This window comes from Phoenix dactylifera, chromosome 2 (genome assembly GCF_051530095.1).
Source record: "Phoenix dactylifera cultivar Ajwa chromosome 2, Ajwa_hap1_PhDact_Kaust_v1.1, whole genome shotgun sequence".
In the NCBI taxonomy this organism is placed as follows: domain Eukaryota; kingdom Viridiplantae; phylum Streptophyta; class Magnoliopsida; order Arecales; family Arecaceae; genus Phoenix; species Phoenix dactylifera.
This window is the reverse complement of record NC_143191.1, coordinates 36,298,387-36,320,627: the sequence shown is the minus strand read 5'-3', so window position 1 is coordinate 36,320,627 and position 22,241 is coordinate 36,298,387. Positions and strand designations below refer to the sequence as shown.

The window sequence follows — 22,241 nt, the reverse complement described above, 5'->3', positions numbered from 1 at the left end:
GACTAATTTTTTTTAAAAAAAATATTTGATTATTATTCTGCTTTTTTTATTAGCAGTAATTATTTTTATTTTTTATTTTATTTAGGAAAAAAAATATAGAGATATTTTATCAGTTTTTTCATGATTATGCACTTATATCTCAAAAATTCTAATTTTTTCAATTAGATCCCATACATTATAGGATTTTTCTATGTCGTAACAAATATGAAGATAGGGCTCAAATTTTTTTATGCATTACATATTTAAATAGTCTAAACAACATGCCTAGCAATTTAAATACAAATACACAAAATTTTACAATTCTCTTATTTATTTGAGGGTTTTGGGATAGCCTCTAACTTAAGCACGCAGGCACACCAACGAGGCATGACTTCTACCTCAGTTGCAAAGATGGAAAGAGGGTATAAAAGAGTCAAGAAAATGAGAGGGCTGGAGTTGAAATGGAGGAGGAGGAAATCAGAAGACATGCGAGATGGAAGAGAAAGGCTTAGTCAAATTGAGAGGGTTGTGCATTTTTTTTTTTGGCTAGAAAAAAGGGGAAGGGGGGGAGGAAGGGGCAAACCCACCCCCGCATAGCAGCTCCCACTAGGCCCCCACCCCGCTAAGAGAATGTTCGATGCGGGCAGAAATAACCGTGTGTTTGGCACCTTAGCCGGTTTTACTCATATCCTCCTCACCTGTGGGACCGGCTCGGTTACCCCTCCGGGCTCCGGTACGAATACCACGTGTGAGTACGTCACATCTGGTACTACCAAGGCTACCAATAGAGCGATACGTCCTTCCAGACCAATAGAGGAGCAAAGGCAAGCGATAAATTCAATTCCTAGCTAGAATGAAAGAAGAAATGATCGTAGGGACTAAGAAATTTTTCTCCAAAATTAAATTTTAAAATCTAGAGGTAACTTAGCAATTTGACACACACCGTTAAAAACATTGGAGTTGGTGGATGACAGAAGCATTGCAACCAAGTCATAACTTCTAGGAGCCTCAATGAAAAAATTAGAATGTTTAGGGTATAAATGCAACCCGTGACAAGTTGGAGGGGCAATCTGTAATTTTCTCTTCTATTTATATCCTTATCGATTAAGCGACACGACGTTCATCTTTTGACCTAGCGCAAAAGCACCAGCGCCGGTGGCAGGCGCTCTACGACCTCTCCATGATAAAGAACGACAGACGGAAGGAACAAACGAGATCCCCAAGCACGCGAAGCCAGTCCGGTCGGACCCCCTCGCCGCATCCTAGTTTCCAGCTTTTTCCACGGCAAAGGTACGGTCCTCCTCCGACCACTGTAGCCATTTCTTTCACACAGATAGGCTCAGGGAAAGGTTTAGATCTAGGTCGTGTACGTATAGGAGAAGGCCGTCCGTTGCCCGTGAGATTCTGACACGTACCTGCGGTCCCGTTGGATGGATGCTATCAGGGACACGTGTCGTCCGTTCACGGGCCTTGGGATGCTTTTCGTCCGCCGGTCTGTCCCGTGGCGGACTTCGTCGGCGACCGATCGGACGGGCTGGTATGCATTCGAGCGGAACGGTTCCGCTGGAAACGTGCTTTTGGACGGAAGCAAACGAGGCAGGCTGCATGTGCGACAGCTGTGCGTCCGGCCGTTTAGTTGACGCTCCACACGGACTCTCCGTGTGACAGCTTCCACTTTGAATGAGCTACCATCCAAACACTCCCTCTACACGGACCTTTCATTGCACATAAGATGCATAGTATCATCTCGGTTGCATGTAAGCCTTTGAACTTGAATATGTTAATTATTTTCACTATGTGAGATGGTACTTTTAAAGCCATGATTTTGATTCAAAAAGGATCATCAGATTCATTGTGAACCATTATAATTATCTTGGATAGGTTCGAATAGGGTACATGATTGAGATCCATAATATTTAATATCAATTTTTTGCATTCTAACTTTTAGATAACATAAATTTCATATGTATTCATTAGAAATGTTTTTCTCTGATAAATTGGGATAACTTTTCGTGTTCTACGACCTGATAGTCGGTTGATAAGCTCATATAGCTCCGAATAACCTGATTTTGAAATCATTTAGGTCTCTGAAATATCTGACCAAATCGAATTTTGTCGGTTTTTTTTTAAATTTTTGACATAATTGTATCTTCTAATTCAAAAAATAACAGATGATATGATAGAAAGTAAAGTTGATATTAATATCACAGTTGATATTGCTATGATAATTTTTTTGAGAGTTTGCTTCTTCAGAGAATCGAGATTGTAGAAGGCAAAGTTTATATTGATATCAAGTTGATATCTAGAAACTATTATTTCGAGAAAATCTTACTATCTTTTCAAGTAGACGAGAAATTCTACTCAAGTCGAACCTTAATAGTATAAATAGATGAGTTAAAATCAGTTTTATTATTTAATGAAATCGAAAAGGGTCTAGAGCCATACTTCAGCAATTTTTTCTTATTTTTCTATTTTTTGGAGAAATTATAGTTAAGCAGATCAAAAAATACTCTCTCTTATTATAAATTACCACTACCGTATGAGATGATACTTTTAAGCCAGGGTTCTTTCTAGTTCTGGATTGAACTAGAGAGGTCCATTCTAGCAATCACGACTAGTTATGCATTGCACAACGGTCGTGTATTTGCATAGGCCCGGCCCACATAAGCGTATGAGAGGATATGCTACATGTATCATGTGACAACCAAGCAATCGCATCCAGTATAGATACATCAACAGCCATGATTGCAAGATCGAAACTCGAGTTCAATCTTGAAATGGAGGCGATTCGAACTCGCACTGCTCATGCCTTGTAAAATACTATCAAATTTACATAATTTTATATTGTTGCCAGGTGCTTATGATATATAGAAAAAGACTCTGTTGCTCATTGCATACAAGTAGACTATGTCTAGGTGTTGAATAGCTAACCATCTCTTGAATATTTTAACTATTAGTGATTATCCCCTAAACCAGCTAATCAGTGAGTAAGTTCATTTGCCATTAGTTTAGTGTTTCTATGGTTAGAGGGATAAAGTTGTGGAAAAGAAAAATGAGAAATAGAAAGGAATAGATCACATGTATACATCACATAGCTGTGCACCATGCTAATCACCTCGTCTCCTTTCCATGAGCCTGACTCATTATTAACCATCCAAAGAAGATGAGCTGATCGGTATAGTGCATGGCTAAGTCGGTGCATGCGATGTATAGTATAATTTGTCTGCAAGATAGGTCGTAAATAGAATAATGTAATATTTTCTAGGGCTTCCAAGCATATATCTATGAGGCAAGACATTCTTCCACATTCTAGGTGATCTCAGCTTCAACTACTCTACTAAAGAACGCAAGAGAATGCAAGAGAATCAGGTTCCGTTCCTGGGGCTGGCCGAGTAGCTGACGCCCTTTCTAAGCCGGAAGCCCCTAGATTTATACAAGTCGGTGGAACTACTCGCATTTATTCACCAGAATTTGACGAGTGGAACCGCTTTGAGTTTTTTTTATGTTGACGTTTGAAAAAATTATACTAGACAACGAATTGCAGTCGGAATCCACTATTCCTCGCCGCGTATTATCGTCTTGGTACTTGATAATAATTAATTAGTGATGCGGAAATCACTTTGGATGCCCATTACTTTGCCTTGTTTCGGAAGCCCAGCCCACACGTCGCATGCCACCTATTTTGTGTCAGAATATCCATGTGAGCATACGGCAAGAGCTAATTGGGACACGAAGTATCACAGATAATTATTTTTATTGCTGTTCCTGCGTGACGAGCCATCTTTTTCCTTATGCTTGATTATTTTAGTTGAAGTATTCCGTGGCTCTCTTGTCTAGTCATAGGCACTATTCTCCAAAAATAATAATAAAAAAGTAGAGCAGGCATGTAAACTGCCCTCACTAAAATGTTTATTTTTATTTTTATTTAATAGTCATTGAAGGTTAAAATCACCATTTATTTTAAAAATTTAAGTTAATAAAATAAGATAGATTTATTTATGTATTTTATATTTTTTTACACTTTTTTTCTTCGTATGTGTGAGCCGGACTTTTTTTTTTATTGGATAAGCTCAATATATAAAATTTTTAATAATGAAGTTAAAAAATGCAAAAATAGAATTCGAACACAGAATCTCAATCTTAATACTATATTAAAATCATCCCTTGTCTCAAAAGCTTAACAGTGGCTTTAGGGAGTCTATGGAACAAATTTGTTTATTATTATTATAAAATAATAGGGAGGTTCGCAATTTGGGGTCATCATCTTTGAGAGACTTCTTTACATGTGGAGTGATCGTAGGCTTGTGAGACCCCGTAGGAGACAAGACGTGGAAGCATCCAAGGCCATCACGATTATTTCGAAGAAAACCGAATGCATATTAACTTTATCTTGCCTTCCCAAAAGAGAATATTAGGTAAGTGGTGGTGTCGATGATGCCTTACGGAATCTGCTGTTCGAGGAGATCGGTAGGCATCTGGATTTGTGACAAGCTGGGCTGGGCGCTCAGATATGTCTTGCATGTGCAGTAGATTGATAAGCATCGGTTCGAAAGGCATCTCGGCAAAGGCCCAAATGCAGACCTGAGTGGTGAGAATTTGAATGTTTCCATGTGACCTTTAAGCTACGTTTTGACTCTCTAGGAATGCCAATGAACCATGTCATCATCTGAGGTTTATGTCTTGTAACGGAATACAGGCATCCAATCTATTCAGTCTGGACTCTGGAAGTACTTATGTTGTTACATAACCATCGTTACTTAATCAAACTCTCTTGGTTCTGCGTTAGAGGCCTCACGTAACTCAGGACCTGTCCTGAAAGAGGTTACATCTTTCTTTTTGAGTCCGCCCTCTCTTTCATCATTATTTCTTTCACAACGGCAGGAAATGCGTGAGCCGTACGGGCGCCCCGCCAGCTGCTCTGGCCTGCCCGAACAAACGGCTATGATGCATCATTATCACTATAGACTACGTTACCGGTGGGCTTCCACCAAATAGTCTTGACCGTTCTCTACATATATATATATGGTTGCAGCGAGTAGGAAAGAAGCTTCGAGGAAACTTCCTCCTTCATTATCACCGTCTTTCCTGCCGGTCTTCCTGGAGAGCAGTTTCTTGGCCGGAAAGGGGAAGCCAGATATCGAAGAAGGAGCGGCGCGGGAAGAGGAAGAGAGAGAGAGAGCAGAGGGAGGAAATAACGAAGAAGAAGTCCCCGTTGCTTCCGATTCCCACCATCTCTTAAGTTTTCTTCTCCAATCCGCCAGGTAAGCCGCCTCTCAATAAAAAGGAGGGCAGTATTCTTCCTACTGGTCTTTGCGAACCCTACTCTCTCTCTCTCTCTCTCTCTCTTTCTCGATTGATTCTTTGGAGACGGAGAGGGGAACGATCGACCGCCGTTTGATGCTTAGTGGTAGCAGATCCACCGCAACGGTGTCATCTCTCCTGCGACAGCGATGGCCTTCCGCCCGGTGGCGTCCCCCAACAGGTACATGCGGCAATGCGATGAGGAGAGCGGCCGCGAGCGTGGCAACCCTGGCGAGATCTGCTCCTCCAGCGGCCCCTTCGATATCCCTCCCAAGAACGCCCCCATAGAGCGGCTCCGGAGATGGAGAGTACGTTCTTGATTTAATTGCTTTTCTTTCTTCTTCTTCTTTTTTTTTTTGTAGCGTTGAGTTCTTTGAGCTGCATTATAAGTGCTTTTTTTTTTGTAGCGTTGATTTCTTTGAACTGCATTACAAGTGCTTTCATACCAATACGCAAGTCGGATTTGTATTTCTTCATGGCTTTTTATTGTATGCAATCTGATGCGTTTTCAGCAATGCGGTGGTTAATTTGGAATACTGCTTTTCTTTAATTCTTTCTATTTATAGATATCTTGCCTCGTGTTTGTCCAGAAAGGGGACCCAGTTAAGTTAGATGGAAGTAGAGTCATGGCACCTCATAGATGGGGATTTGATTTGGGGATGGATGCAGCTCAAGTTGTTTCTGATAGTTTATTTGTTAAAAGTGCATGTTTATTTTGATTTTATCTTGGTGTTCTACTAGAGTGGACTGGTAGTCCTAGAGCGCATAAGAAATTAGCACCGGCGGAATTATTATAGGGTAGTTCTAGAGCCCCTAAGAAGGTGGTACCAGCAGAGTTATTATAGGAAAACATTAAGATGGATGAATAGGCAATGGAAGAAGTTGATGTAAGATGGACTAGGACTCAAGACAATAAATGCAGGGCGTGAAGCAATATAGGGCAGCGATCTGACTGATGCCCTGAATATCTTTATTTCTTATTGAGAGAGATGTGGAGAAAGATAATTTGAGAGAAGATTGATGCACTCTAGGAATTTCCCAATATAGAACCCTGGTCATATGTAGCAATCTTATTCAAAGATCAAGCCATGGCTTCTTATAAAGCATTCTTCATGGATTGCTTCTTAATTGTAGGAGCAATTAGTCTTGAGACTAGGGGTACCAATAAGTTACGTGCTCAATTCAATCTCAAGACAAAGGCACTAGACCAAGGTTCTCAAAATCGGTACTGGGATCTATACCGGTTAGCGACCGGCATGGTGAGGTATGGATCCGTGTACCGTGCTAGGAGCATTTCGGTCTCTTTATTTTTTTATTTATTTTCAGATTTTGAATTGAAGTCAGCATAAGGTTTGCCAATCTCAATTCAAAATTTGAAAATAAAAAGAAAAAGAGAGGGGCAGGGTCTAGTTTGGAACGAAGAGGGAGGGGTTTAGAGAGAGAGAGGGAGAGAGAGAGAGCGGGGAAGAGGAAGAAGGAGAGGGAGGGCCGGTGTCTGATCGAAAGCCATGATGCTCTGGCTCTTGGGACAATCGGGTTTCCATAGGGCGGGGGGTTAGAGAGAGAGGGAGAGGAGGCGGTCGGCGTACTTGGAATGGTCGTCAGTCGGCAAGATGGGCGAGAGAGATGCGTGAGGGGGTCAAGAGCATGATCGAGCGTTTGAAGGAAAGGAAAAATTGAAGAAGCGAATTTATAGCATGTCCGATCGATTCGGTTCAGCATGTCCCAAACCGGCTGGTTTGGCATGGTTTAGCATTCCTTGCGCTAGACCATAATGACCAACCTGAACATGACCATTTTAGCAAACTGGGCAAGTATTTAAAGCCTAATTCACAATGAATGATTAACCTGATATGCATGAACTTGATAAGGAAATCAACTCTAGATACTGAAGAACCCTTAAAGAGAGTTGTTTTTGTGGGGGGGAGGGTTGAGGGGCGACGGACTTTAGTCCCACATCGAAAGAGTAGTGGAAAGGACTGTGCTTTATAAGGAGGGGAAGCACCCCTTTTCTTCGAGGGAGCCCACGTCACGTGGGACAAAGCCATGAGGACGACAAAGGTGCCGAAGAGGCTCGAACCCGAAACCAGAGCAGACAGTACTCTCGAGGGGACGTAGTACCTGGATATGCTCTAACCCGATGTGCTAAGTGGTGGCCCATGCAGGTCGCCCTCCGAACCTCGGCACAACCCTTCCCACTGGGGGGGGGTATGTTGGGGGGGATTGAGGGGCGACGGACTTTATTCCCACATCGGAAGAGTAGTGTAAAGGACTGTACCTTATAAGGAGGGGCACCATCCCTTCTCTTCGAGGGCGCCCACGTCACGTGGGACAAACCCGTGAGGACGGCAAAGGCGCCGAAGATGCTCGAATCCGAAACCAGAGCGAACAATACTGTCGAGGGGACGCAGTATCTGGACACGCTCTAACTCGACGTGCTAAGTGGTGGCCTATGTAGGTCGCCCTCCGAACCTCGGCACAACCCTTCCCACTGGGGGGGTATGTTGGGGGGGGTGAGGGGCGACGAACTTTAGTCCCACATTGGAAGAGTAGTGGAAAGGACTGTGCATTATAAGGAGGGGTAGCACCCCTTCCCTTCGAGGGCGCTTATGTTATGTGGGACAAACCCGTGAGGACAGCAAAGGTGCCGAAGACGTCCGAACCCGAAACCAGAGCGGACAATACTCTCGAGGGGACGCAGAGCGCCCCCTGACCTTTTGCCCAATGGAAAATCGACATCTTGGGGCCTTTCCCTCCAGCTACAGGACAACAAAAATTTCTCATTGTCGCCATCGACTACTTCACAAAGTGGGTCAAGGCAGAACTTGTAGCCCAAATCACCGAACCAAAAGTGCGGAACTTTGTCTGGAAGATGATAATCTGCCGGTTCGGACTTTTTCGAGTTATCATATCCGACAACAGCTGCCAATTCGACAATGCCCGGTTTGACGATTTTTGCTCCGAACTCGGCATCAATCATCGGTTTACATCGGTGGCCCATCCTCAAGCTAACGGAGAAGCAAAAGTGACCAACCAGACCATCCTACAGGGGCTCAAAGCCAGGCTGGACCGGGCAAAAGGACAGCGGGCCGATGATCTTTATAATATCCTCTGGGCATACCGGACGACCTTCCGAGTTTCCACTGGAGAGACCCCCTTCAACCTATCTTATGGTACGGAGATGGTCATCCCCCTTGAGGTCGGGTTGCCCTCGCTCCGAGTCGAAGGCTTTGATGCTACGACCAACTCAGAACAGCTTCAGAGCAACCTGGACCTACTTGAAGAAATGAGGGAGCCCGCTCAAATTTGCATGGCAAGATACCAATGAAAAGTGGCACAATACTACAACTCCAGAATCAAAGTTAAATTATTCAAAGTCGGCGACCTCGACTTGAGGAAGGCTGAAGCCTTCCGACCTCTGGAGCAGAGGAAGCTCGCCCCAAACTGGGAGGGGCCATACTGAGTCGTCCGAATCTAGTGGCCAAGAGCTTACAAGCTGGAGATCCTGGACGGTAATTTAATTTTTTGAAGCTAGCATTCTGGAAATCTCATATATATTATCAATGAAAACAGCTTCCAGGACCTACAAAATATTTCTAAAATGCTTCGACTAGTTTGGCATATTTTAGCCATCTTTATGGCGAATTCATAATATAATGACGTCCCAGGCCCAATCTCGGGGCGCCCCACAAAGTCGACTAAGAGCCGAAGAGGCTCTGTCGACCGCAGGAACAAGCACGCCCTTGATCTGAGTGGGGGCGCCCTGCGGCATCAACGAGAAGCCTTTGAAGAGCTCTTCCGACCGCAGCTATCTACAAGCACGCCCCTGATCTGAGTGGAAGAGCTCCTCCGACCGTAGCTATCTACAAGCATGCCCCTGATCTGAGTGGGGGGCACCTTGCGGCATCAATAGGGAGCTACTGAAGAGCTCTTCCGACCGCAACTATCTACGAGCATGCCCCTGATCTTAGTAAAGCGGGGCGCCTCGCAGAGCCGACTAAGAGCCGAAAAGGCCCCGTCGATCGTTCGCGAGAAATGATGCCCCGGTTGAGCCCGGAGCACAATGAGGTGCTGACTGAGTCAATCGAACTCTCTCGACCTCAAGAAAAGCCAAAGCACGGCCCGACTTCGGTTCGAGTGCCCCAGCAGGGCTTACAACAATTTCTAAGGCCGAAAAGCATCAAAGATTGCAACGGCTCTCTATCCTATGGACGCCCAAGTAAGCTACAATACGAAAGCTAAAACAGGGCTCCAAGCTCAATTTTTACGTAAGGATTTGAAGCCAGCCGGATGTCTGATCTTAGCGCCTAAAGTGCACCAACAAACGAGCTCAGGAATAGCAGGCTCCGCGAACTCTCCAAGGCCAAGCCGGAGGTGAACGCCGAGCACAAGAACCTCGACGAACACCCGACGCGGTTCCTGCTACGTGAGATAGGCTCAGACCTATGCTACGCAGTTCGGATGTCAATAGCCGGACACGAAGCAAGACGAGCTCGAGCGACTAGTCGGATTTCAAAGATAGCAAAACGAGCTCAAATACTTGCCAAATCTCAGAGGTACAAAATACTGAAAGGAACGCATATCTCATTGATATTAAAAAGGCCAAGGGTCGAGTACAAAAAATACCGACCTTGAGATCGGGCTGAATATAAAAGGCCCTAGTAGCCGCCAACCTTACAAAAAGGAAAAAAAAAATATAAGTAGAAGCTTAGTCAGCTCGGTCCACCTCGGGCTCGACCTTGGGGAGGACCTCCACCCCGATAGCGGGCTCGTGCGCCTTCGCAAGCTCGCTTATTTCGACTTCGGCTCTGACCTTCACCTCGGTGCCTCCATCCACAAGTAGCTGAAGTCGACCTCAGGGCAAAGTCTCTGAGCCTGATCTTGGCAGTTCTCAAAACCTCGGATCATGGCGTCAGTTGCCCCCTCTGCCAGCTCGTCGAAGTATTGCTCAGACTTGCGGAAGTTTTGGACGGCCACTAGGACTTGCTCCTTCGCCATCCGGTTGAGTTCCTCGGCCTTCAGCTTCAAAGCCTCAGCCTCGCGCCTTTGGCTAACCAATGCAGACTCCATCTCTGAAATGCGACCTTAGGCGGTTGAACAAGTCTGGAGGAGCTCAACTTCCATTCTCTGGATTTGGACGAGCCCGACCTTGACAAGAGCCTCGGCTTGTTGCCGCCCTTGCTCGGCAGCTGCCGACTTTTGCTCTGTCTCCACTAGCAGCTATTTGGCATCGGCAGCTCGGGCCTCGGCTTCCACCCTTCGCTGCTCCGCGACTCTCACTTCTGACCGCAACTCCCGAATTCGCTTTCGGCAGTTGAGCACGGCGTTCCCCAGCATGTCGACCAAATGGAGCGACTGACACAAGAAAACAGAAGTTAGCCGGGGTCAAGCATCAACGCAGAGGTGATATCACTTACCAAAATACTGGTGGTGTAGGCCTCGTCCACAACCTCGGTCACCCCTAGCTCCACTAGTTGAGCTCGATCGCGTGGGAGCGAGGGGCAACGGACGAGCTCGCGGGCGACCTTGCTAGACTCCAATGCCGTGTCGTCCTCGAATAATTGGCACCCGGGTTGAAAAAGCTTTCTCCCGGGCCTAGAATAAATAGAATGAGCTTCGGGCGAGGCTGCGACCCCTGAAGAAGACGGAGCTCCAAGCTTGGCCCCTAGCTCGAAACTCGATTGGGGCGACCGAACGACCCTTCGAGCACTCCGAGCTCCGGCAGGCACTGCAATCGCCCGCTCTGCTACGCCCCCTTCTGCGGCTTGCAGGGGCGGCCTGACCTCAATCGGGCGGACCAGCTCAGGCTCAAGCCGAGCAGGTTCGGCGATGACAATCCCGAGCTTACGCCGTTCGACGCTAGAGCTCGAAGCAACTCGGGCTTTCTTCGCCTTTTGCTCGGACCGGGCTCCGTCCGAGACGGCCACCCTCTTGCGGTATTTGGCCATCAGAGTCTTGGAGTCAAAAAGCATCCCTGCAATGTCTGGCAATAAAGCTTGGTCAAAACCCAACAAAAAGGAAAGAGAGGAAAAGGGAGAACGAGCGGATCACCCTTGCCCCCAAGATGAGCTGAGCTTAAAGCCAACATTCACAGGACCTCCTTGCTAAGTAAGTCGGAGAGTCTTGGAGTTTCTTCCAAGCCAAGCAACGCGTCTAAAGTCGCCTGCTCGAGCTGTGACAACTGGGGGAGTCTGTTGTTAATGGCGACCCGCGACGAACACCAAGTTGGGTCAAACCCCTATGACTGCTCGGAGGAGAGAAAGAAAAATTTACTCTTCCACCCGTAAATGGAGGATGGGGCATCTCGGAAGAGTGTGTGGCCTCCCCGAAAGGAGAAGTACCACCATCCTTTGTTCGCGGGGTTGCCTTTCAACATGAAGCAACTCCGAAAGACTTGGACCGAGGGGGAGAGGTTATGTGCAAGGCACAGGACGAGGAAGCCAACTATCATCGTCCACGAATTCGGAGCAAGCTGTGCTGGGACTAGGCGATAAGTCGTCAGGAGCTCGTTTACAAACCTGTGTAGGGGGAACCTTAGCCTCGCTTGGAGTGTTGCTACAAACACCCCAATCCGACCCTCCGGAGGGTCGTCGACTCGAGCCCCAGGCTCCGGGAGCTCTAGGGTAAACTCAGAAGGGATGAAGAACCGAACCTGAAGCAGGCTCAGATTCTCGTCACCTATGTTTGAGTTGATCCCATATGGTTCGTGATTTCCCTTGAGCTAGGCTTCCTCCATCGGCGGAGAGACTCGAGCTCGGGATGGGCCCGCACTAAGCATAAGGGCTCTCGAGGGCGATCCCATGGCCTTGCTCAAGGGAAAGCGAAAGAAAATAGAAAAAAAAACTCCTCTAAGCAACCGAGAAGGATAAAGATGCCTACCTAGAGTTCTCACTGAAGAAAACAAAAAGAGAGCTCTCTGAGAGGTTCGCCAAGAAGCTCCAAAACACTCTGGAAACCTCTCCGAAAGCTCGAGAGCAACGGTGGCGGCCAGGAAGAAGGAAAACGGAAGATTAAATAAGAGCCCCAAAGGTCTCCCGAAGGCTTTATATATAGCCTGCTTCAACGGCTCCGATCGACTTCCCCAAGCGACTAATCAGCCAGATTCCACCACGCGGCAGGCCCCGAGGCCGTCTCTGCAAATCCCTTCATATCACGCCACTAAAAGCCGATCATCATGACGCACATCTTCGAAAAATGAGGCATTAATGATTGGCCCCTCATATTCCACCCGGACATGCCCTGAAAAGAAGCGTGAACGCAACATATTAAAGAGCTCCCACGACCCTTGAACTTTGTCGAGGACTCAGCCGACCTTGGACAGGTCGCCGGTGCTACAATCCGTGTCAACCTTCTCTGATGCTCATAGCAAGGCGTCGTGAGGGAGAAATTGCCGTGCACGAGCCGCGCACGATGTTAAGCACGTGCGTTCTCCTCCAAAGCGGACAATACCTTACTCTCCGCTAAGCTGCTCCAATATTCTCCATAGACAACGTACCCTGGCCGAGCTCAGGGCGCCCCTATATTCACTGACGCACCCCGACCGAGCTTGGGGTGCCTTATCTAGTGACGCGCCCCAATCTCCGAGCTCGGGGCGCTCTACCGAGCACATCTCGGAATCAGAGACGCCGACTTCGCCGAGTATATAATGCGACCTTTCGACGAGCTCGGCCTCGCCCACGGCCACATCTACGAGCGTGCCTACACCCACCTACGTGGCCGTACATCGCAACACCTCCGCGCCATGCTTTACCTACTGGCCAATGACAGCCAATGATAACGCCATGCTACTTCGGCCATCCCCCGCTACGACTATCAATGCCTTACCGTTCACAAGAACGGATTGCACTGCGCGCCACAAGCAGACCCTAGCTACACGCCATCTGGCTTAAAGCCACTCCCTCTCATGATGAGAACGGGCCATACCTCCGCCACTTGGACACCTCTACAAGGACTATAAATAGCCCCGTAAGGTAACGTAAGGGGAAACTTTTGGAAATTCATCCTAAATTCACTCTAACTTGATCGTCGGAGGGCCCTCACCGGAACCACAACAAGAGTTAAGAAAAAAAATTGCACAAGCTCACTCTGCACCACCACAATCACCTTCCGCGCCATCACGTACCAGCGTTGCCATGGCACTTCCTGTTAAACCCTAACTTCAGATCTCCAATCCTGCTCAATAACTGATGTTGGACGAGGAAAGGAATATGGAGGTGTGGTAGTGGTGGTGTTTTTGTTGGAGGAAGGGTAAAACATCCTTGATTCTGCTTTTGATGGTGGAGAGAATTGGGGAGTGGTGGAACTGATGCTATGGATTGGGGCAGCAACATAGAGGAAGTGTTGTTGAAGGAGGAGTGCAAAGTGGGCTTGGGACCAGCTGTGGCTAGAGCATAGAGATGGGAGTTTTAATATAGAAAGGTGGCTTGAAATTTTGGATTAATGTGATAAAGGGTTATGGACTTAGGGAGTTATTTTAACCTTTTGATATTACTTCATTTACCACAGTGCCCTTGTTTTTGTTTTTTAAGTATTAACAATTTGGTCATGTCAACTTGACCCAGTTAGTAAATAGCTGGTTTCTAGTCACTTTGGCCAACTTCCCAAGTTTACCAATTGGAACCTGATTTGCTTGAAGGGGTAGCAGCTGACAGTTTTGTGACTTGAACTGAATGTTGTCTAATTTAAACCATGTCACTTCACATGGGGTTATGGTTTGGTTCAAAATTCGTATCAAACATTGCCAAATTTTTTTGACATTACTAAAAGAATATCATGAACTTATCTTTTGCTTCTTTAGACAAGTTAGGCTGAATAAGGCTAAATCAAAATCCAGATAATTTTGCTGAAGTAGGCTCTCATGTAAATTAAATCTAGGCATGAATAGCTGTTGAATATTTGGTCATGCTCCAATTTCAGCTTTGGTTCAACTGATTTGGATTGTGATAGAGATCTGACTCAGTGCTCTATGCCTCTATCCAATGCCTTAGAACCTAAAATTCATGGATTGATAGCATATTTAAAACTCGACTATTGGTATAGATGCCTAAATCTTATTTGTGTCCATTAGCTGAAGCAATATTTGTCTCTTTAAGATGCCACAATTTGGTTCTTGGCTGGAAATCACCTGTGAATTACATGGTGGCCTAGCACTACTGGACACTTTGGGACTATTGATGCTTCTTTGCATTCTTGGAGTGGCTCTTCTTGAAGGCTTGCTAGATGTATTGTACCTCAAAGCCTTTGATTTTTCTATCGATTAGCCCAGCATATTGGACTAAACAACATGAGAGCAATTTACTTACATCATTTACCATAGTAGGCATGACTATTGTGATCAGACGGATATTTAATCAAAGAAAATTGTTATCTAGATCCTTACTCTCATACAACCTTGCCTAGTGCAAGGGAACAAGTACTAAATCAATTCTCTTTAGCAACCAGATCAGAGGAAAATGAATAGAAGGGACTTGTTAGATTGGCAACAGAGTCATTATTCAATGGGAAGAGAAGATTTTGGAGGAAGGTATTAGTTTCCCTGTTGGAATATGGAATAACAAAGAAGTTAGTTTCAAATGATGCAAGGAAAGAAACTGAGAAGCACCAGAAGTTAAAGTTCTTTGATTTGTTAAATAGGAAGGACAAAATTGGAAACAAATGTGTCTACTAAATTCAGGGATTTACTACTTGGGAATATGGTGATAAAGAACTGTTGACATCATTTGCTCATTCAAATCTCCTTGTTGGTTTTTTGTTGCTTGTCATACCTGAATTGCCAACTTGAAAAGAGTTATTATATCTTCCTATGTTGAGTACTTGCATTTATTGAAATTGAAAATAACATGCCTACAAAAGATATACTTCATATATGTCGAATAATCTTTTGATATTTTATGCACTATTAAAGTTCCTTATGATCAGTGAATGCCAGCCTTTAGATGTCAAAGCAAAAGGTTCATTGCTATTAGACAACTCATGCCTGTTGAATCATTTCAGACATCATTGCTGCTACTGTAGCCCCATATTATCAAATATGAAAACATGTTACTTTTGATAATATTATTGGTATGTTTAAAAATGCACATTATATTGTGACACATAATTTAGCTCCATCTTTAGATCCATCATCTTAGCTCCATACCTAGCAACTCATCTGAAGTAGATGGTAGAATGATGTTTTCACAGATGTGAACAGTGGTGCATGGTATGCCGTACCGGTCCGAACCGGACAGTACGGGGCATACCGTACCATACCGGTTCGGTACCGGTATCGGTATGGGTGACGTATCAACACTTGGTCTGCCAAAAAAAATTTATACCACATTATACTGACATTGTGTTAGTGTGGCACTGGTACGGATTCTGGTACTGAGACAACTGCATGAGGCGTAACAATCTTTTGGTCCTGAACATACAATTATGTTTTTCATGACTCTTTGTGTATCATGGAAACTTATTTATCCCGACTTAGAAAGCAATTCACTGTTATCTCTTACATTTTGCTTGCTCATTGTCCGAAAATATCTTCATGCTCTTTTATGTTGCTTTGCTTGGACTTATGGTTGTCATGCTTCTGATCATAAATAATAGATGGAGTTTTCATGCATGTTTGGTAGGTGATTAATGTTGGGTGTTAGGTGAACTGATGTCAATTACGTCTCTGTATATTGTGGTTGTGAGACCACATTGCATGATGACCTTACACATTTTCCCTTGTGCTAGCTAGGTGCGGAAATTAAGCTTTTATATAAAAGATTCTGCAAAAGATTTAATCATCGCTATTTTGCACATGGTACAACTTAGATACCCTATATTTTAAGTATGCAAGATTTTTTTCACTGATTTGGTCATACGAACATGGATTTGTCAAAGGATGCACGGTGAATACTTATAATAGATCGATCTGATGATGAGTTATCTGTTTAAGTTAAATATATCCATTAAAACTCCAGCAGGATAGTACTTTTGTCACTAGTTCATCACACCTTCATTGTTAAAATAAATCATAAGATGCATGGTCTGCCGAACTGGGCTAAACCACCTGGTTCACCCTATACCGAACCGAACCGGTATAGAATCAGCATGGTTCAGTGCTGTTTTTCAGAAAATAGCATGAACCGCTCCGAATTGGACGGTTCTGGTGCGAACTGCTCGGTTCGCACCCGTTCAAACCGGTGCGACCCCCCTTTCAATATCTCAAAAGGCTTGAATCGGTATCATACTGAACCGATATCGTACTGAACCGGTATCGTACCGACATGGGTCCTAGTATCAGTTCGGCTAACCTTGATAAGTTGTTTATTGATTCAAGTCGGAAAGCGCATATGGTTTCTCTTTTGGATGTCAATAACTTGCTTTTTAATGTATGGAGCAAAAAGGTATGGAAATATAATGAGTTTTTTTTTAACTTTATTTATATGGGTACGAAACACTGGGGTTCAGAGATATTTTTGGCTGCTTCTTTGAAAGAATAGATCAAGCTTCAATCGTGCATATGTTAATTTCACATTACTTTTAATGATGCACCAGGATGTTTTTAAAGGCGGACAAAAAAGGGGTTTTGATGTGTTGCATTTATCATGTATTGCATCTATCTTTCAATCAATCTATCTCTATGTATGCATGCATGGAAATAGGATAAAATTATGTTGCATTGGGCAATTTTAAAGTTAGACAAAAGAGGGTTTTGATGTGTTGCATTTATTATGTATTGCATCTATCTTTAAATCAATCTAGCTATGTATGTATGCATGGAAATAGGATACGATTATATGCATCGAGCAAAGTTCTCAAGTTGGTCTCACGTCTCTTCTACATCTGATAAATTGCACTGAGCAGCTTTAGTTACCTGGGTTTCTTTGAGTCATTTAATCCATGCCTCTATAGCAAATTTTCTCCATGATAATTATGTCAACTTCTGCTGTGATGGTGGCATGAGTTTAAAGTGCTTGGAATTCCTCCATGTACTTGTCCAATGTAATTCCTTAAGCATAACTGAAGGTGCCCTGTGAGGCTGTGAGAGTAATTGCAACTTGCTTTGCCAAATGCAATATAATTTGACTCAAGTAAATTATTTATATATGCATGCATTTGATAAATGATTACTACTTACTAACTTACTATATATCTGCCTTCACTGAAGCTTATTTATCGAGAAAAATCAAATCATTTTAGCTCAAACCAAGTCATTAAATGCAATATAATTTGACTCAAGTAAATTATTTATATATGCATGCATTTGATAAATGATTACTACTTACTAACTTACTATATATCTGCCTTCACTGAAGCTTATTTATCGAGGAAAAGCAAATCATTTTAGCTCAAACCAAGTCATGATATGAGAGATTTGTTTATAAATATACCTTGCTGATGCAAAAAAAAAAAATGGTGGATCATTAAAACTGAGAACCTGCACCCCTAGAATGATTTGCAGCTTTAAAATGCTTAGAAACTGAAGGTTTTGGAGGTTTCTGACCTATACATCAAGTGGTGAGAAAAATGTCACTGACATGCCAGGAGTGGTGAGGTGGTGGTTCAGTAAGGTGATGGAGGTGAAGAGGGCACGGGCAAGCATTCTTAGCCGTGGTATGATAATAAGAAAGAGAAACGAAGCATTATTTTTGTTCCAGATGTTTTTCTAGCTAATTGCACCCTGCTATTTATATCTATGTAGCCTATTATGTGGGCATGAGATGGGAAGATATGGACTGCTTAATATCCATAACAAATCAATTTTCTCATAAATCCTTGAGTTACTGTTTTTTCCTGAAAGTCATGCACTTTCCAGGCATAGTTTTATACTTTTATTGTTGTTCTGTCAGTAACTCTAGCTTGTATGTTTCTTTGTAATGAGTTAGCCAAGGGTGCTGTTATGTTAGCATGACAGTTCAGTCTCTCTCTCTCTCTCTCTCTACCCTCTCTGCCTCTCCCTATTCACCAATGTCATTAAGTACAATTCTGCGTTAACTATTTTCTTTGCTTGTTCATTAAACAGAGATATCTCATTGCTAGATTCTTTCTATTTTTGATATGTTAAACAGATTAATGTATGAATAATCTTCACTTTTATATAAATGGTTTTTGGTATTTGATAGCACAAAATTGATAGTATGTGGTTATTGGTTAATATCACACTTAGTCATTCTTTTTTTTTTCACAGCAAGCGGCACTTGTGCTGAATGCTTCTCGCAGGTTTAGATATACTCTGGATTTGAAGAAGGAGGAAGAAAAGGACCAAATAAGGAGAAAAATTCGTGCACATGCTCAAGTCATAAGGGTATCAGTTTCAGCCGCATCTGGACATAGCTTTTGTACAGACATTTCTATTTGCTCATCCTATTTCTGACTTCTTCAGGCAGCGTTTCTTTTCAAAGAGGCTGGGGAAAGGGAGCGCCCAGGTACTAAATGTGCTCAAAATTGATTTGATGTATATTTGACTAATGCTTATATTTGTTATGTTTCTTTTTGTACTCATGTTGTTATTTGATCTTCTCTTCTTTATGGATAAAATAATAATATAGTTTATTACTTTACGCCTGCTTTAATCTGACCTGGTGATATTTGTCCAGACTGATACACATGCATTGGTTCTTCTCTTTTTTGTTATTCTTTCTTGTTGAATTAAAACCTTCAATTTTTCGTCTTTTGCCTTTTTTCCCTAATGCTTATTGCTATACATGATAATGGGGCACAATTTGCAACTTAGGCAGGTTGCTTCGCATTATGAGCTCACCAAAGCCAACTTAACTGATGTATTTTCCCATCCCAAATCCAATTTGGCTTGATTTAGAGACTGATTTATTTAATCAAGACCTGATTGAACCCCAAATCTTCCAAGCCAATCACAATTCTTGTTGCATTGGGATAGGCATGTTTTTTAGCAGTTTTGAGTGCCAACTATACTATAGTATAATCTTGTTTTTAATAGAATTCTCATTTCTCAGGAAATGGGAGACTAAGGCCCTGTTTGAGGGAGCTGTTGGTAGTACAGCTTTTGGAAGTAGAGCTTTCTGAAGTAAAACTTTTATAAAAAGCTGTTTTTGTTTGGTAACCATATTTCTAAAGTGCTGTGGCATTTAACATGTATTTGGTAAACAAACTGAGAAAGTACTTTTGTATGACAAAAATACTATAAAACGCATTGCATAGTATTATACAACAGAACATAATAAAATATAACATATATTAATATATAAATATATGATATAGTATAATATTACTGTAATGTAATATAGTATTATTATAATATAGTAATATAACATTGCATTACTATAGCATAATAATTTAATATAATATTAAATTATTTAACATAACATATCAATGTATTATGATATAATGTAATATAATATTATATTTATAGTAAAATACAATAATAAAAGTACAAAATATTATAATTATTAGCATACATTAATTTCCCATAATATAACATAATATTAAATTATTTAACATAACATATTAATGTATTATGATATAATTTAATATAATATTATATTTATAGTATAATTCAATAATAGAAAACAAGAATACCTTTTCTTGCATGGAAGGGAGTCTGATCCACGACTAGAGTTCTTTGTTAGGGCTTCAGCAAATTTTTAGATTTATAAAGGGACAAAGTATGTAATTGTTTTATTTTATTATGGGTATTTTGGTCAAAAAAATAACTTCCCGAGATAGCTCAAAATAGTTTTTTCGGAAAGCTCCAAAATAGAACTTCTTCCAAAAAGCTGTTTTTAGCTTTCTGGAAAAGCTAAAAGAATTTCTCAAAATTTTTATCAAACACCCTTTTTCATCCAAAAGTGCTTTTAGAGGGTCAGAAAGTGCTTTTTGCCCTTTCAAAAGCTCCCCCAAATGGAGCCTAAGAGTTTCACCTCCAGAAATCCCATCATTTTTAAGTTCTTACTCTTAGGAGCACAAAACAAGATAAGCGCACATCCTAAAAATTGGATTGAATTTATCAAGTCACACAAATAATAAAAAAATATTTTCAATCATGTAAAATCACAAAAATTCATACTTCCTCGTTTGCATTCAAATGCCCATCTCTGTTACTACATAAGCTAGTTAATAGAGCATTTTATTTGAGTAAATAATAAATATTATTGTTTTATGAATTTTCTGGCCTAGACAGTATCTGAGTGTTATTCTGTATAATTAAACAAACTGCTAGTGCTTGTGCAGATGATTGTTGTATGTCAAGTTGGTTTGTACCAACAAAAAATAGAGCATTTTATTTGAGTAAATAATAAATATTATTGTTTTATGAATTTTCTGGCCTAGACAGTATCTGAGTGTTATTCTGTATAATTAAACAAACTGCTAGTGCTTGTGCAGATGATTGTTGTATGTCAAGTTGGTTTGGAAACTATTAAGGGTTCTATTGTTACAATAAAGAGTCAGTATTGGGTTGGTCACTTTGTTGCTCCCCTACTTCTAGCAAAACCCAACTATATTATGGTTGGTGTTTTTGCTAGACCAACCCTGATTGTCGAAGTTCAGTAAACACCAAATCCAGCATCACCCATGGCTGGATTTGTTTTTTTTTAACCTAGGGCAAGTCGCATCCCTAATAAATATCTGCTGAACTTTTGATTGCTCAATTTTATTCTTTTTTTCAGATTTACATTTCATAATAAAATGCATTTTAAGGCTTTAATGAATGTCTTCTACTATTATTGTACTCTGTGTTTGTATCTGTCCTAGGCACGCCGGGAAGCTTACCAAAACTTCCAACTGATGGTTTTGGCATTGGAGAGGAGCAGCTTACTTTAGTGACAAGGAATCATGATTATTCTGCTCTACAAGAATATGGCGGGGCAAGTATCCATTAAAATCATAGGCCCATGCTAAGAAACTGTTATCTTCTTACCTATTACTCTAAGCACATTTTCTTTCCATTTTATTTAGGTTAAAGGGCTGTCAAATTTGTTAAAAACCAATTTAGACAGGGGAATTAGTAAAGATGATGCTGAATTATTACGTAGGAGGAACGCATTTGGGGCCAACACTTATCCTCGAAAAAAAGGAAGAAGTTTTTTGGTATGTCTTACTTATGGTCACCTATCATTTTCACTCGCTGCTTGGTAAGAAAAATTGTCCATAACATTTTATATTCTGTCTGGTTTCACTTTTTAGATTTTTCTATGGGAAGCTTGTCAAGACTTAACCCTTGTCATCCTTATGATAGCTGCGGTAATATCATTGGTATTGGGCATGAAGACAGAGGTGAGATTGACCTTGTATTGCCGTATTTATTTTCTTGCCCAGACACTCTACTGTAATGTCTTGTACAATAGTTTAACACAATAGTACCTTTTTTCTTATAAGGCTGTACATATTACGTAATAAGGTTATGTGAAATTATCTATGTTGCTGCTGCTGCTGCTGTTCCTACTATTATTATTTTCTTTTACTTTCTGGGGTCCTCAGTCTTCCTGACATCTATTAAGTACTAGTGCATTTTGTTAGATTCTAGTTAGTATACAGCTTTTGAAGGACTGCCACTCTTATCTACCAAAAAAAACGATTTCTACCCTTTAAATAATGATATAAACTACGGTAAATTTTAATTTATACTGACTTGTGCATCTTGATTTCTCATCACGCTCTTAAAAGTTTGCTTGTGAAAACCTTTTAAGTGCAAATCAAATCAATTAGTTGCAAAGTTCGCCGTCTTAGTACTGGACCCCGTACTGGTGCCACTCTAGTATTGTGTCGATACGGTACGGTATGAAGTCTTTTTGGCATACCGAGTGTCGGTACGCCACTCATACCGGGTACCGGTATCGAACTGGTACGATATGATACGTTCTGTACTATCCGGTTTGGGCTAGTACAACGAACCATTATTAGTAGTTGCATAAGATCTTGCTATTTGGGTAAGCGATTGCTGTGTGTTCCTTCAGGTAAAAACATGGACGGTTATGATATTGAAATAAAATGGTTGCTTGCACAAACTCTTAATG

The 22,241-nt window shown here is 42.2% G+C and overlaps 1 protein-coding gene across 11 annotated transcripts in view; it reads left to right on the top strand.

Annotated features, from left to right (window-relative positions):
• The first annotated feature begins 1,094 nt into the window (after positions 1-1,094).
• Positions 1,095-22,241, top strand: part of LOC103701502 (calcium-transporting ATPase 5, plasma membrane-type-like) — a 58,138-nt gene continuing 36,991 nt past the window's right edge. For 4 of the 11 annotated variants that reach the window (XR_015975415.2, XR_015975413.2, XM_088716201.2 and 1 more), the window contains exons 1-8: positions 1,095-1,269; positions 5,012-5,240; positions 5,428-5,588; positions 18,440-18,556; positions 18,635-18,677; positions 20,980-21,092; positions 21,184-21,315; positions 21,412-21,501. Coding sequence is in view for 6 of the 11 variants with exons in the window: in XM_088716201.2 (XP_088572327.2) it covers positions 5,430-5,588; positions 18,440-18,556; positions 18,635-18,677; positions 20,980-21,092; positions 21,184-21,315; positions 21,412-21,501 (654 nt within the window). In the remaining 5 variants the exon portion in view is untranslated. Of the gene's footprint in view, positions 1,270-5,011; positions 5,241-5,384; positions 5,589-18,439; positions 18,557-18,634; positions 18,678-20,979; positions 21,093-21,183; positions 21,316-21,411; positions 21,502-22,241 lie in introns of all 11 variants that reach the window. The other 7 variants (XR_015975414.2, XR_015975412.2, XR_015975416.2 and 4 more) reach the window with 4 other exon arrangements.